This window comes from Lissotriton vulgaris, chromosome 5 (assembly GCF_964263255.1).
Source record: "Lissotriton vulgaris chromosome 5, aLisVul1.2, whole genome shotgun sequence".
Lineage (NCBI taxonomy): Eukaryota > Metazoa > Chordata > Amphibia > Caudata > Salamandridae > Lissotriton > Lissotriton vulgaris.
Genome location: NC_141693.1, coordinates 1,032,997,466 through 1,033,014,794, shown reverse-complemented (window position 1 = coordinate 1,033,014,794; position 17,329 = coordinate 1,032,997,466). Strand labels below are relative to the sequence as shown.

Below are 17,329 nucleotides of genomic sequence, written 5' to 3'. Positions count from 1 at the left end.
GCGCCCAGCGCCAGACCCCCTGTTCCTCGCCCCACCCACCCCTCCCGCATTACTTACGACTCCACAACCCTCCAAGCACTAAACCCCGGGCGACTCCCCACCTGCGCCCGAGCCGCACCTGGACACACCCATGGACCCTTCGCATGCAACTCTTGCAAGTATGACAGCACCAAGGCCCACGCCACACCCACTACCACCAAACAGAGATCAGACACCAACCACCTAAAATGCTTCCTGCTCAACACCCGTTCGGTCCACAGACACGCCATCGACCTTTGGAATCTACTAGACACCATCTCTCCAGACGTCGCCTTCCTGACAGAAACCTGGATGAACGCCTCCTCAGCTCCGGACATCACCATAGCCATCCCGGACGGCTACAAGATAATCCGAAAAGACCGCACAATCCAAAAAGGAGGAGGCATCGCCATCATCCATAAGAACACCATCCGTGTCTCAACCAGCTCAGACGACAACCTCGCTAGTGCCGAACACCTTCACATCCAGATCCACACCGACCCCAAGACCACACTCAGAGGCACCCTCCTATACAGGCCACCAGGACCCCGCACACAATTCAGTGAAGACATCACTGACTTCATCACCCCTCACGCCCTCCCCTCCGAGGACTACATTCTACTGGGAGACCTCAATTTCCATCTAGAAAAGAACAACGACAACAACTCCATCACCCTTCTGGACAATCTCGCCAACCTCGGACTCAAACAACTTGTAAACACCCCCACCCACAACGCAGGACACACATTCGACCCTATCTTCAACTCTAGCAAACACATCTCCTTCAGTCACACTTCAGTTCTACATTGGACAGACCACAGCTGCGTCCACTTTGTCTACAAAAAGACCACAACCCATAGTCATCCTCAACCTTCTCTGCGAAGAAACTGGAACAAAATCACCATCAACCAGATCTCCTCAGCACTTCTTCAAAACCCCCCTGCCCTCTCATCGAACGCCAACCAAGCAGCCATTAAAGTCACTCAATGGCTAACCAACAGCGCCGACACCCTAGCACCTTTGAAAAAACGTCAAATTAAACTAGGCAGCAAAAACGTCCCCTGGTTCAACGATGATCTTAAGAAATCCAAGAAACTCTGCCGCTCCCTTGAGAAAGCCTGGAAAAAAGACCCAAACACCAGCACCAGGAACGCCTTCAAAAACGCCACCCGCATACACCACCAACTGATCCGGACTGCCAAGAAAGCCGCATTCAAAGACCGACTAGACAACAACGCTCACAACAGCAAGGAACTATTCAACATAGTCAAAGAATTTACCAACCCCACTGCCAACTCCAACGACATCACTCCCTCTCAAACCCTCTGCGACTCCCTAGCTTCGTTCTTCCACGACAAAATCGCAGACATCCACAACAGCTTCGACAACCAACCCGGAGACCAACCCACCCAACCCTCTGCCGTACCCTCACCCCCCCTGAACATTCTTACTGACTGGAACCCAATCTCCACCGAGGAAACCATTCGCCTGATAAACTCCATCCACTCAGGATCCCCCACAGACCCATGTCCTCACCACATCTTCAACAAAGCAGACTCCATCATAGCACCCTATCTCCGAGACGTCATCAACTGCTCCCTCAAATCCGCCACCTTCCCGGAAAGCTGGAAACACGCCGAACTCAGCGCCCTTCTGAAAAAACCCACAGCTGATCCCACCGAACTCAAAAACTACCGCCCCATTTTGCTCCTACCATTCCCGGCCAAAGTCATCGAGAAAGCAGTCAACAACCAGCTCTCCGCCTTCCTCGAAACAAACAACTCCCTCGACTCTTCACAGTCCGGCTTCCGAGCCAAACACAGCACTGAAACCGCCCTCATCGCAGCAACAGACGACATTCGAACACTACTGGACAATGGAGACACAGTCGCCCTCATCCTCCTTGACCTCTCCGCAGCCTTCGACACAGTCTGCCACAGCACCCTTCTACAACGCCTCAACAACATCGGAATCCAAAAGCACTGGATTGGATCACCTCATTCCTTGCTGGAAGAACCCAGAGAGTCCGCCTCCCACCGTTCAAGTCAGAGGCCACCGAAGTCATCTGTGGCGTACCACAAGGATCTTCACTCAGCCCCACCCTCTTCAACATATACATGAGCCCCCTCGCGGCCATCGCACGCCAACACAACCTCAACATCATCTCCTACGTTGATGACACTCAACTAATCCTCTCCCTCACCAAAGACCCAAACACCGCCAAAACCAACCTACATAAAGGAATGAAAGAAGTAGCCGAATGGATGAAGCTCAGCCGTCTCAAACTGAACTCATACAAAACAGAAGTCCTCATCTTAGGTAATTCTCCCTCCGCCTGGGACGACTCTTGGTGGCCAGCTGCCCTAGGAAAAGCACCCATCCCAACTGACCACGCACGGAACCTGGGCGTCATCCTGGACTCCTCACTTTCGATGACCAGACAAGTCAACGCAGTTTCATCATCTTGCTTCAACATCCTCCGCATGCTCAAAAAAACATTTCGCTGGATCCCCACCGAAACCAGAAAGACGGTCACTCACGTACTGGTTACAAGCCGCCTGGACTACGGAAACACCCTATACGCCGGTACCACCGCGAAACTTCAGAAAAAACTCCAACGCATCCAAAACGCATCAGCCAGACTCATACTAGACATACCGCGTAAAGACCACATTTCCGGTCACCTAAAAGACCTCCACTGGCTCCCTATCAATAAGAGGATAACGTTCCGCCTCCTCACCCACGCACACAAAGCACTTTATGAACTTGGACCAGAATGCCTCAACACGCGTCTATCCTTCTACTCCCCATCTCACCAGCTACGTTCTTCTAACCAAGCCCTCGCTGATATTCCTCGCATCAACAAATCCACCATGGGGGGGAAGATCCTCCTCCTACCTAGCAGCTAAAACATGGAACTCCCTTCCCATTCACCTCCGCCTCACTCATAACCACCTATCCTTCAGAAAACAGCTTAAAACTTGGATTTTGGACAAATAATCCCCCACCCTTCCCCAAGCGCCTTGAGACCCTCTGGGTATGTAGTGCGCTATATAAATTCTCTGACTTGACTTGACTTGACTTGGGTCCGATATTTCTACGGGACCATTAATAACCTTTCGGAAAGCTTGTTCCCTGAAAGATAGTCTCATTCATAGCCATCTGGCAGATCTCACACCCAGACAAGGTACCCTGAGCGATATGAGGGGATTCTTTCCTTGCGGCAAGTGCAAGGCCTGCGCCTTTAGCAGAAGAGTTCTCTCATATAACATCAAAGGGTTATGAACAGAGAGAAAGATAACCAAATTTATGACCTGTCTAACCACTCACGCTGTGTACTGTTTGGTTTGCCCCTGTGGTCTCCGTTACATAGGGAGCACTAGTCATAGTGTTAAAATCAGAGTGTTAGAACATATGCGGGCCATCGGTAAAAGGGACCTGAACTATCCAGTAGCCCGTCACTTTGCCATTAAACATGGGGGTAACAGAGATCTGTTGCGTTACTTTAGCTTGGATTGTATACCCAGTGATGCCAGAGGAGGTGACAGAGTACTGAGACTCAGGAGATTGGAGTCTCGCTACATAATAGACTTACAAACCAAATCCCCGAATGGTCTGAATTCAGGGGAAGAACTAATGGTCCATTTGGGTAGATGAATTTCACTGTCATTGTAGAATTGTTAAAATACTGTGTAGAGCAATTGATTTATGATTTATGAATTGTATTACATTTTGCTGGTTGATTATCTGGTTTTGATTTGAACATTAAGATTAACTTAATTGCTGCCGATACACGGCTTGATTTTGGAAATGTGGACATTTGTTAGCAGCCGACATTTAGGCTGCTTATGCCGATCCACGGCATGATCGTTTAACGTTGGGTACATGCCATTTTAAGAGTCTGTTTTTGCAAGGATATTGTTTTGCATCATGTGTCTCTTAAACTCGCTTTGTTTACTCTCACTGTTAACAAGAGCAGGCATGCTTCGTTTGTCGTAATTTTGACCATTCCAAGATGGCGCGTGTCCTTGACTGACACTGGGGCGCCAGTCCGTCTTTCATTTCCTAAGCCTGTTGATCTAAATAAATGGCGTTTGGAGATACTATCTCTGTAAACACACTGACGAAGGTAATCCACCGAAACGCGTCGGTGAAATAAAGCTGCTGCTGCTACAACCAACCCAGCGAGTGCTGCATTTTCTTTCATGATTGGGAGAACTTTGAGTGTTAATATATATATATATATATATATATATATATATATATATATATATATATATATATATTACCTACTGGCGGTCGCCAGTAGGTAGTTATAGTTAGGATTTTTTTCAATGTTAAATCTCAAAATTCTATTTGGAATAACTTTGGCACCGGTTGACGAATCTGCCTGAAAATTTCCTGAAAATGGCCTCGTTGAGCTCCGGTTCTTCCTTGGAAGTTTGGGGGGGATACGTCAAGCGGGGGCCGAGATAAAAGGGGGGTCCCAAAACGCGTTTTCCCCATGTTAATTTCCATAGGGCGGTCGATTTCACTTTTAGCCCGAACGGCTGAATGGATTTCCACCAAACTTGGCAAAATTGTAGGGACTGGTAGCCCGATGTGCCTTTGCTATGTCTCAAGATATGTGCTGCAGTGGATTTTGAGTAATTTAGGTTCAAAAAAATATATATATCTATAGGCGCTCTCCGGTGCGCGCACCGGAGAGCGCTCCAGGCGCGCCACGCGACTTGCGCGCAGAAAGCTGATTGGCTCTCAGTTGTCTGTAAACATTCTAAACAGTCCGGAGCGGCCGCCATCTTGTGTCTCGGTAGGATCGAGACACGAGAGGTGGGCAAAACAAAGAGGGAAATGACCATAAGGAGGCAGGGTAGACCCCCCCCCTTGACCCCCTAGGTTTGATGTGGGGGCTATAAAAGGGCCCCGCGGGGCATTTAAAATATATATATTTTTTTTCGTTTTGCGCGGGGGAAGCGCCTGGTACGCGCACCGGGGAGCGCACCGGGGAGCGCACCAGGGAGAAAAGAGAATGGCAGAGTTTTAAAATTCAAGTCATTTTATATAAATGGGAGGTAGTTCTGAAAAGAACTGTTTTTTTATTCTTTTTGTTGTTTTATATTTTTTTTCGGAGTTTTTAAACTTTTTTAGCTTTTTTTTGGTTTTTATGAACATTTTTTGTTTTTTTTGTATTTTTTAAGGAGAGAAACAAAAACCAAGCATTTCAAACGGGCTCAACAGGAGAAAAAAAAAGGGCAACAAATTAATATTTCCTTTGGCACTTGTGGTTTTCCCAAGCACGATTAATAAGAGTGAGTGATGCATTGCTCACCATAGCAAATCATTTGACCACAAAATTTACAAACCATTTTAAAATTTGAAAAGTTGGTTTGTATGATGGAGCATGTCTCCCTAACTTCCGGTCCTGATGGGGTGGGAACAGTAGTTTTGGAGGTTCTGGCAGAAGATTGTACAGGGTTTTTGGCTAGTTCCCTGACCTCTGCCCTAGAATAGTTGTTGGGATGTTTTCTAACCATATGCCTAATCATTGTGTGGTTGCCGAAGGAGTACTTCTTGTTGGGATTCCCCCTTGACATCGCCTGATGACAGATAAGGCAGGTTGCTTTAGGTGCATTCACTTTTTTTTTGTCACTCGGGATAGAAAAAAATTGCCAAATGATGTGCTCTTTTGGTTTGTATGTTATGTTGTCCTCTGGGACGAATCTACTGTCCTCTTCGTCCTCATCCTCCTCCTGTTCTGGATCTCCACCACTGTGAAGTTGAGGAGGTCCTTGTGGTGGTGGTGGTGGTTGTGGTGGTGGTCCAGAAGATCCAGCAGCTGCAGCTAATGTAGCCATTTTCGACAGATATAAGTACAGGTCTTCCTCTCTCAAAGCAAAAAGGTAGAATAAGGAAAAAAGGTGGGGGCTTTCCTCATTTGAAAAAAAAAATATCATGAACCAATGAGAAGTGTTAATTTTAGGTCACATGACTAGGGGTTTTATCATTATGAAACAAAAACTGTTATGAACCAATCAAAAGTGTTATTTTTAGGGCACATGACCCGACGCGCTTACGCTACGCGCCCCGGGGCGTGCCCGGGGGCGTGCTCCGGGTCGCGTAGCGTAAGCGCGTCGGTGCGCTTACGTCGTGCGTTTCACGCATACGCGGCTACGCGATACGTCACGATCATGTTTTCGTTCGCGATATTGGCGCTCACGGGACGCTCCCCTGAGCGCGCCCCGGGGCGCTTTTCAGAAATACGCTCTTCGGGGCGCTCCCCGGGGCGCGGTCCGGGAGCGCTCCCCAAAAAAAATTACAAAAAAAAATGGGATAATTGTAGGGACAGGTAGCCCTATTCTGAAGTGGTTTGTAAAAAAATTAACTTTAGAAAAATATGTATTGTGCTACATTGGGCTTAATATATGTTAGAGCCAAAATGTAGCCCAAATGTAGCCCAAAGTAGCCCAATGTAGCCCAAAGATGGCCACCAGAGACCAAAAATTGTAAATGTAGCCCAAATTTCAACTAGATGTAGCCCAACTGTAGCCCAATGACAGAATGTACCAGAGTGTTAAAAAGAACAACTAGAGTGCTAACAGTCTTATTTATAAAGTGAAACTTATAGTTAGGAATTAGCATTAAAAAAAACTATGAAATTCACTGAAAAAACCATAGGTTTCACACCAGTTATAGTTAGGAATTAGCATTTAAAAAACCTATGAAATTCACTGAAAAAACCATGGGTTTCACACCGGTTATAGTTAGGAATTAGCATTTAAAAACCTATTAAATTCACTGAAAAAACCATAGGTTTCACACCAGTTATAGTTAGCTGGAAATTTTACTGATATAAAACCATTGAAATTCCCACGTTATAGTTAGTCGGACTCACTATAACTTGCGCGTGCAATGCACTGCTGATGACATCACATATTACATCACTCATGACATGGTCAGTGACATCACTCATGACATCACTGATGACACCATCCTTGTGACACAGTGACAGACCTCCTCTCAGTGTAAAGTAACCCTTGAGACACATATTCAAAAATAGAAACTGAAATTTTTTAAAAATGGACATACCTATATCAGTTACAACAAGCAATTCTGTACTTCCACTATCTATATACACATCCACTCATTCACCAACAGTTCTATATAGTCACTCATACATATACTCACTGATCATATGAAGAGATACACCTATACATCCTGTTACACACCGACATTCATCCAAAAGTTACTCACACACATATTCACACGTGCAAATAAACTATTGAACAACCTTTTATTTGAATATAGTTATACACACACTTCCACCTTACTTCTATTGAAAATTACACATATTTATTCTCTTAAACAATCACTTATAGAAACACATACTTATTTAAACAGGAAATCTTACAATCTCTTACTCTCACATATACTCACTTATATATATACTAGATTAAAACATATGTAGTTACTGATAAAGACACTAGTGAGACAGTCATTCACTCACTAACAAACACATATAGACACTCATCCACCCATACAGTCCTGTACATATGCTGTCTTCAAAACACATACAAACAAAGAGTCAGTCACTCATGCATCTATGTGCTAAGTAATACCCCCACCAAACCATATAGACACTCATACTGATACTAATAAAAATATCAAATAACCCATATACATACGCGTGTAGCTACTTATCAACACATGTAGCCACTTATACACAAAGTGAAACACTAATATATGTATTTAAATATTTAAACATAACTCACTAATATTTATTTTTCAGAAAGACACATATTCACTGGATGGTGTCATCAGTGATGTCATGAGTGATGTCACTGACCATGTCATGAGTGATGGAATATGTGATGTCATCAGCAGTGCATTGCACGGGCAAGTTATAGTGAGTCCGACTAACTATAACGTGGGAATTTCAATGGTTTTATATCAGTAAAATTTCCAGCTAACTATAACTGGTGTGAAACCTATGGTTTTTTCAGTGAATATATATATATATACTCTCAAACACACACATACAATAGCACAGGTTTGAATTTTTCAACAATTTGTAGTTATGTATAATGGCCGTTGATTAAAGCATGCTGAAAACTGGAAGCAGGCTTAGTGACTGCTTTCAAAATAAAATGTACAACAAAGATACAGTTGAAGGTTGCAGACAGTTTTGCTTAGTTATGGTACAATTTAAAATAATGCACCATTTCTCTAGGCATCATTAAATAAAACTTGTGTTGTAAAGAGTCCATATAAAATTATTGTGGAAGATACGTAAAAAATTAAGATTTCAATTCTTAAAGTCAGAAAAGCATATCCTCAGGTGTGTCACCATGCATGGTCCCAGTTTTATGACTTTTATGAATTCACAAAAGTTTACAGAAGTCGGACAGGAGGCACGGTCAGTCTCAGGTTTCCAGGTGCACTCCTAGAAAATGTTTATGAATTCAATTTTGGAGGGAAAAATAAATATTTACCTATTTGACCTTGTGAAAATCTGCTAAAAAAGTGCAAATTCACTTGCTGGACTGTTTTTTTTCTCCCTCTAGAGTGGGTACATACTTTCCCCATGGATAAACCCATTCCAAACAACCTCACAATTGTTGGTTGGGATGGTGGGGGTTCTTGGACCATATTGGAAAGTGTTTTTTCTCTTTGGCTTGTCAGGAGTAACTTTCTAACCTTTTCCAGGGTATGAAAGTTAGAGAGGAGTTGGTAAATACCTTTAAGTACGCAAGTTTGTGTGCAAGCTCACACGCAGTCCAACCCTGTAAACAGGGGCGGATTGGCAAGGCGGGCATTCGGGCATGGGCCGAAGGGCCGGTGCCTCAGTGCCCTCTGTGGGCCGTTTTTTTTCTCCCCTGTCCCAGTCCACAGAGAGTGGACTAGGAAAGGGGAGAAAAAAAACCGGCCCACAGAGGGCACGGAGACAGAGACACAGAAAATGAAAGCAGCCTCGCTGTGCGGCCGGACAGCGATTGTCAGCTGTGGCCTCTCCTTCACCCCTACCCTGCCAAGCAATCAAGCTGAGGCTGGGCAGGGGTGATTGTTTGCAATAATCGGCCTCGCTGGGGGCCAGGTGTTTCTCAGACCTTTGAGCCATTTGCACCTCAGCCCCCTGGCGCCCATGCAGCCCAGAAACGGTGTTAGTCTTAACACCTCGCCCACAGCCCTTCACATTCAGGGCATAGTGGGCGAGAAAGAATGGGTCTTGCTGTGGGGGCCTGGTGATGTTTGGAATTTTTTGTTTTATTTATTTATTTATGCGATTTTATATAGCGCGGACTTTACCCAAAGGTGTCAGAGCGCTTCACACTAGGAACAGCAATAATACATGAGGAGAAAATTATAAGTGGACAAATGCAAACGTTAAGTTACATGAATCAAAAGTGACAATAGTGAGCAACCAAAATACAAGAGGAGCAAACGATACATTACAGGAGGAACAAGTGATATGTGTGCAGGTTACAAAAGCGTACAAAATACAAGTAGAGATATAATACTGCAATTAATGGCAGACACTCCAGCACAAGTACAAACGTTACGTAGGCAATGGTGGCACTTGTGCAAGTATCTAAAGCAAACAAAAATGAGAGGTAGCAAACAGTGTGTTACAAGAGAAAAGTGACGTGTGCAAGTTACAAAAGGGTACCGTACAAGGGTAATACTACAGTAAATGGTAAATACTCAAACTGCCAGAACACACTGGGAAGGCACTTCCCATGCACCAGCTTCACCTCAGCCTCCCCCCTGGCTACCTTGGATGACCCAGAAAGCTGTGTTTTGTGCTCCCCTGCCAGGACATTTTCCCAAGGCCTGGAGGGTTGATTAATTTACTAATTGCAGGGGCCTTACCTCTGTTTATGTGCTCCTGAGCTGAAGGTCTGGGGAGGGCTAAGTAGGTTAGTAATAGCAGGGGCTTTGCTACTTTCCAGGTGCTCCTGTGCTGAAGGTCTGGGGAGGGCTAAGTAGGTTAGTAATAGAAGGGCTTTGCTGCTTTTCAGGTGCTCCTGTGCTGGAGGGCTGGAATAATTTTGTGACCAAAAGGGGCCTTGCTATTTTTTTTAGTTGCTCAGCATGTAGGCCATTGTCACCTTGGCCCTATGTCCTGTGCAAGAACAGTATCCTCCCACTTTTATTCCTTGTCTGTGCAAATGGTGTTTCATGAAAGGGCACGCCCCTTGAATGTGGGCCACGCCCCTTGAATGTGGGCCACGCCCTTGAATGCGGGCCACGCCTCTTGAATGTGGGCCACTTTTTTCGTCAGTGCCCGGGCCGAATTGTGATCCCAATCCGACCCTGCCTGTAAATACCACTTACTCTGAACCACAGAGCTTGGATTTGCTCATATGAAAATGGCAAGTAATAATTTTGAGTGCAAAAAAACTTTTTCTCATGGAAGTCAAACGCACGCATGTCAATTGCTTTGAGAAATCGACCCATAACATATTAACTCTGACCATATTTTGCAGAGCTAATCTACAAGTAAATGTGAATGTCCAGTCATTGATATAGCACTTGGGATATGTTCAGTTATGGTAAATAAGGGAATCAAGGCACAGTAAGAGGAAGTGATGTTCCCAAACATTACGTAGCATAGGCAAGTGGCGAATGTCAGACTGAGCAGCGTCTCTGATTCTCAGTTGACATCCTAGGCACTGCTCCACAATTCTGCTCTTAGTTTACGTACAGTAAAACATCTTTGAAATAGAGTGAAAGCTGAAAAGTAACTGCCAAAGCAATTCACTGGACGTTTCTTCAGGAATTAAAGTAAGAGAGAAATTGTTCAATTAGACATACGATATATCCAGAACTCTGCTCTTGTGAACAGTCCGGCATAATGAAAATGTTGACATATTCAGACCCACTATGAGCTAACCTGTGTAGAGCTAATGGTTAAACAGACGATCTGTAAATACATAACGTCTGCATGATTAAAGATTTACCAGACAGAGTACTGGTATGTTCAGTAAAAGCAGATTTCAATCCAATTACAGAATCAACTGTATCTGTAGTTGTGGGCGAGACTGCAATCTTAATTGCATTCTAACTCACACTTCATACTGTTCTCCGAACGCTCTCGGTTGAAAGTGTTGCTCTTACAACAAGACAATTTGGGAAAAACATTTCCCACGTTTCTAAACTACAGACCCCAAATCGCTCGAACTGCAACGAAAACTTACTGTGAAACCCCAAATACCGGCAGGGGATTGGTAGGAAATGTACTGAAATAAGGTAGTTAAAACAAAAGAGGCACTAGTAAACATAATCCCGTTTCTAACCCATGTAAGAGTGGCGGCCATCTTGAAATCGTATTCTTACGGTTTCATAATTGAGATAGTGTGTTGGAATAATAATTTAAGGGCAAATATATTTAACTGCAGTATAATTAAGAATTTGTCGAATAAAGATGGTTTCTTTAGTAAGGGGGTAAATTGCTGCGAGACTAAAAAGATGAGTCATCCAATTATTTTCCCTCATGAAACCAAGGACTTCCTTAAACTACTGATGAGAATTTTTTTGTGTTGTACGCAAAGCATTTAAGTGAAGCTTGAAACAAAAATACACACTTGAAAGCGGTTGGTCAGTTGCACGAAGGAGAACGAAGATCGCTGTGCCCGGGAATTGATGGTTTTCTTCCGGGAGCATGACTATGTTGTAGCTATGGTGACGGGTACGCCATACCTAAGCGTCCAAGATGGCGGTGCATAGTTGGCAAGAGAGCCTGAGAGCGGCAAAAAAGACCTCACTTTTGCAAGAAGGTGAGTAGTGAGAAAGTTCCTCTCTAGTGCTAGTGGTACCCGGTTTAAGACGTAAGCGTTTGAAGGGGACCTACTGTCGCTTGGTGGTCTAAGTGTGACTGTTATATTCTTAGAGATGGTAATGTGGAGTTCTATGGAATGTCATCTATGTATAAGAATGCCATCATGGGGTTCTATTGTTGCGACAGTTGGGAATAGTGCCTGGCCCTGAGGTGTTTTTTGGGGTTTGATGCTAAATAAGCTTCAACTTCTCAACGTCTCTTCGAAGCTAAAACAGTGACGCCATTATCTAGTCCTAGATTTTTATTATTATTTAGTTAGGTTTTGTCATTTCCTTGAATTTTTCATCTGATTGTTCCCATGGTAAACAAAGAACTGCAACTCTGATAATACAACGTGTTGTTAAAAATCCATAGCTCTGAAGAGGCATCACGAGACATAATATAGAGTCCCTCTCCTTTAGCAGTCCCTAACAGTCGTCCTCGAGACATCCTTTTCAATGTACAGTTTCTCACACGCAGCGAGCTACAAAGTTTTTGCTGCCCTTTGCAAACATGCCGCAATGTGCCTCAACACCCCCCATTACTGTAGCACAGTGTTTTCTGGCCTGGCCTGTATTTTTGTGCTGTTGTCAGTAAAAGAAAATAGGAACAGGAGTGACATTGTTTCTGGTATTTTTCTGTGTCATGAAAGGATTTCCTCTCGCCGTTCTTACGTTGAATATGCCTTTTAGAGGCCTCGTGGGTGTCTTGCACACCCGTCCTGGGTGTTAATTATTCTGAATGCAAATTGGCCTTTTGAGTGCCTGTCCTTTTTGAGACTTAACTCTCTTATTCTCTGGTATAGAGCTTCCTCTTTGGATTCCTTTTCTCCTTTGACTCGCAGTGTGATCTTGGGCAGCTCTGTATCCAGTATTCTGCCTACTTTGTCTACCCTGCCACCTGTCATTGCCAGAGTCCCAGACACATGCCAGTGTCCCAGACTGAGTCCTGACATCCTGTTGGTCAGTGCAGTTAGATTGTAATAAAACATCCACACCAGGTGCCATACCCAATACATTGCATACTGCATACTGATTGTAGCAGTGGTGCCAAATGGATTATATCATCAGCCTTTCTGACTTCTAGGGTAAGACCTTTTGCAAAGAAATGGTACCAAAAAAACAGAGTTTTCTGTTTCCAGTTTTAGAAGTGTTGCAAAGTAGGGGAGAGCAGAGTCTTTAATCACCTTGAATAAAAGTCAGAGCCTGGTATGTTGTTCTTCGGTGGGAATAACATGTACCAAAATGTTGTTGCTAAGATTTATGACTCGTTCTAGTTTCGATCATACCCCTTTGATACAATTCTGTAATACAGTGGCAGTACTTGATATTCCCAAATTCATATGTCTCTACCGCCCCGGACCTGTGTTAATAGAGAAGTAGTGTTTATTTGAGGGCTCAGCTAACTCAACATTATACCTTGCACTGAGAGCAATCCTTGAGGAGTGTGGAGGAGATATCACATTCCCTTGTTATTTTTTTGTTGGACATGGACATCTCCGTGCAGCTGCAGACTTTGACATACTTTTCTGTTTACTGGTAAAGACTTGTGAGGAGATCCATGGTGATAAGCCAACTGTTATCGCAGTGATGACAGCCTTCTGTTTTTTGTCCCTCACGTTCTACACGGATGCAAATTTGAATTCACTATTGCTTAGTTTGATTCTTTTGCTTCTGTGAGCCCAGGTCATTGAAAAAGTCATAACATTTTGTTAGTATCTCTTCCTGATGTTGATTGCGGAAGTGATAAGTCGGACTGTATCTGTAGTGTCGCAACTGAACTGGTTGCTACATCCTGCTTTGATAATAAAAAGCGAGACAATGGTGTGTAACAATAGGAACTCACTCAACTGGGATGGGTGATTTGTTGTCTTATGAAAAAATTGCTGACTCGGTTGTGGAGTCAGATACACTACATGTGATGCGTTCTGTAAGCTAACACTGATGAGCCTGTGTCTGTTTGAACCATGACTATCGGAACTTGAACATTCATCCTACGCTTCAATTCAACCTATTTGTTATTGTCTTGCAGTCCTCTATTAGTATGATATGACTTCATCTTTATCGTCCATCATACTCAACACATCCTAGCTTACTGGTTCCCCGTGCACGGATTTTGACACTTTGTTAAATTGGTGTGTTGTGGCCTGACTAAATGTGGGTAAGGTTTGTGTTGAGCAGCAGTCTTTGCCAAAACAAACTATCTTTCCACATGCTGAGCAAGCATTACCCCTTCGTAGTGACCCTTATTGGAGTGGGAGGTGGCCACCACAGCAGAAACATAGTCTTCACTTTTCCAGACTGGTCGTCCTTTCATGGTACATCAGAAAAGATTTTAGTTCACTGATAGCTGTGTTTCTGAGTATATGCAGGGGGTGTCAAAAAGGGCTTTATGTGTGACACACAGGCTTCCGTCTCATCCTAAGAGAGTCCCAAAACCAACATTCTGTAGCCTCCTCTAAGGTTCCTTAATGATCAGCTGATGCAGCGTCACAGAGCAACATTTTTGGAGTTTCTGTATGCAAATTTCTTCTACCACATTTTCCACTTCACCTTTTGTAGCCATTTTGCACAGTTCGTGAAAAATATTGATGAATTCTTTTGTGCACTGCTTGGCTTGAAAAGAATAAACTATTCACAGTTAAGATTTACTGTGGTTCAAAGTATGCTTGCAGTGCAGAGCGCTATGCTCATTAGCTTGACTGGTCGTTAGGTGGGTGAGAACGTAATTATGAATCTTTTCTCCAGCACAGTGAAGGAGCAGAGTGTTTGGCCACAGTATTAGTTTCCTTTATTGGCAAGAAATAATTCTCTAATCTTGAAACCAACAAGCTTAATCTAAGCCAGAGGGTAAGGCAAATGGGTGCCTCATGCAAGAGAATGCAAGTGCCCTAGAAAAATTCAGATGTCTGTGCTGGCTTCCGGGAGAGTCCCGTGGGATGACACGGGAGTCGTTGTGGGCCCGTGGGACTCCCTCTAGAGCTGTCAACAGCTCAAGGGAAAATCCTGCGTGACCAGCTCACCAAATATTTTTATTTTGGGGGTGGGGTTCCCTCTGGCACCCCTGTCTCCAAAGGCCAGTGGGTCATGGTACACCTACCCTGCCCCTTATGTTATTTTTAAAACTACTTCAAGACAATGAAGCTGCAACATTTTTCTTCATGTTGCAGCCAGCCAGCCAATCTGGTTCTTCGGTACTGCTAAACCGCTGGGTCCCATGGTACTTAGACGGCAGACCAGGAAAAAAAAACCTTGTGCCCACAATCAAATCACTCCATTTCTTTGCATATGCCGTCCTGCGGGCCTAACCATCCTGATATCTCTATTTTTTTCAACCTTATTTTAATTTAATTAAAAACGGCTGAACGTATTACACCAAATCACAAAAAGCATGCCTTCTGGGAGATCTAGGTTTCTGCCAATTTGTTGTAGTTCTGTTCAGCAGTTGTTTCTGTATAGTTGTCTAAAATTCCCTATTGAAACCACATGGGGGGGGGGGAGGTGTCTAGGGACCGCCCCTTTTTTCTTAGGTCCTGTTTGATGGATCACAGTGAAACCTTCCAGTAAGGAGCTAAGGTGGATGAACTTCTTTAACAGTGGGGCTTGCAGGCCATGTCTAGGTTTCGTTTAAAGCACTCGGTCCTCACCAGTGTTATTGTACATTCCAGCTGGTGGCCATACAGGTCAACAATGATTAAATTGCAGGATGCAGGTATGATTATTTTTGTTTCTGAAGTGGTGATTTTTCACCACTGTTGTAACTATTACTAAATCAGCCTTGTCAAAGTCTAAAGACTACTCTGCAGGTTTGCCTGAAGGATAGAACCTGGCAGCACCAACAAAACAGAAACATAAGATTACCAAACACAGTTTGCTCCCATCTTCCCCACCATAAGGGTATTCCAGTGCTTGTAAGATCAGTTTTGAAAGAATCTACAGGATCAGCCCAATATTAGTGCACATTGAGTGTTGTTTCTGTTATGTGCAAAATGTCTGAACACAGCTCCGGCAAATATCTAGCATCTAGTGTTAGAGTAACACGTCATAATGTAGATGGGGCATTGTTTAACATTTGTCATGCTAATCGGCTGATAGCTGATAGCGTGTTTTCCTAAAAGGTGCTAGCCTGGGTACTGATATGCTATATCCCGCCTCTGGCTGGCTTAACTAATGCCGAGACGCTAAAACTACCATGCTCACAAATCTAACATGTCCATAATAGAATTCTCCCGCTCATGCAACTCCAGTATTGGTGTGTATTGCAGAATAACCGTGCCATTGGAGCCTTGAACGAATACTTTTGTAGTAATCGATCCACATGTCTTTGAGTGCATTGCCTAATTCCTGGGCAGCTTGTCAAACATATCATAGAGACATGAATGCCTACATCCGTTTTAATTGGAGACACTGCTTTATCATGACATTTGTGCACTCTGTCCAAGGCTAAGGAACACTGAGCACGTTGCCCTTGCTTTTTATTGTGCAGTTGGAGACAGCTCTGAATCATAATGACAAACAATCACATCAGCATTGATACAGTGCGAATTGAACCAGGCTTTCATTACATAAACTGCATCTGAGTTAAGTTTATCAAAGAGGCTCTTCTATGGATTATCCTACATACTGTGACTGAGTTGCAGTCCTGCTGATTCCAGTCTCTATGCTGCAAAGGATGACAGCCTGTTCTACACCAGACTGGCTTCCTGATAGATCATTCACGGGTAGGGGGAGTTGGGTTGTCCCATGATATCTGCCAGACTGTACTCTCACTATTCTTTTTATAGTGTTGGTAGAATTGGGTAGAAGTTTAAGTATGATATATTCCCATATGTTCATATAATCACATATTGCTGTCATAATGATTGAACTGTTTATCTTCACCATTCTTTCTTTGTATCCTCCTTCTAATACTTGCAGCTCATGTTTTTTTGTGCAAGAATAACATTGCTTCAATAAATGTTTGAAAGCCAATTCGTATATTTCTTGTGTCTCCCTCTGGCCATGCCTAAGTTACAACAAAAGGGTATATCTGTTTCCATGATTTCCTTGGGGAATTAGAGTGGTCATGTTCTGAGGGTGCACATACTCTGTTATGGTTAGGGGTTCAGATGGGGCACTGTGAGCTAGCTAGGAATTTGGGCAACATACTCTGATGGTATGGATAGACTCAGTCCCCATACTCTGACTTTTATGTTGTCTGCATACACAGTCCTTCTTAATGCTTACGAACCATACAACAGCAGCCCCCAATGCCTCATCTGTGACTTACCCCAGGCCGCCCAGCAGCCAGAGTCACAATTACCTGTGTGTGTTTGCTGTCCACTCCATGGTCAGTTTGAAGGGACTTGTCTGTTCTCCAAGACTGAGAATAGTGATGCTGCCAAGAGCCTCTCAGACCAGACAAGACTTTTTCACCACCAAAAGTTTTAGGGGCCACTCCCCAACTGCTGCAGGGTCTCGTAACTGCAGAAGGTAGCATCCTTTCATTATCTTTGCT

At 43.9% G+C, this 17,329-nt stretch overlaps 2 protein-coding genes across 4 annotated transcripts in view; one reads left to right on the top strand and one right to left on the bottom strand.

The window, feature by feature from the left end:
- Positions 1–17,329, bottom strand: part of POLL (DNA polymerase lambda) — a 279,739-nt gene that overhangs the window by 216,572 nt on the left and 45,838 nt on the right. Inside the window, exon 1 of one of the 3 annotated variants that reach the window (XM_086922661.1) lies at positions 11,214–11,276. The exons of 1 other annotated variant lie outside the window; for it this stretch is intronic. The gene's annotated coding sequence lies outside the window, so the exon portion shown is untranslated. Of the gene's footprint in view, positions 1–11,213; positions 11,277–17,329 lie in introns of those variants that run through there. One more of the 3 variants, XM_086922662.1, reaches the window with a different exon arrangement.
- Positions 11,325–17,329, top strand: part of DPCD (deleted in primary ciliary dyskinesia homolog (mouse)) — a 131,289-nt gene continuing 125,284 nt past the window's right edge. The window contains exon 1 of the mRNA XM_086922664.1: positions 11,325–11,792. Within this exon, the coding sequence (XP_086778790.1) occupies positions 11,729–11,792 (64 nt within the window). The 5' untranslated portion in view covers positions 11,325–11,728. The remainder of the gene's footprint in view (positions 11,793–17,329) is intronic.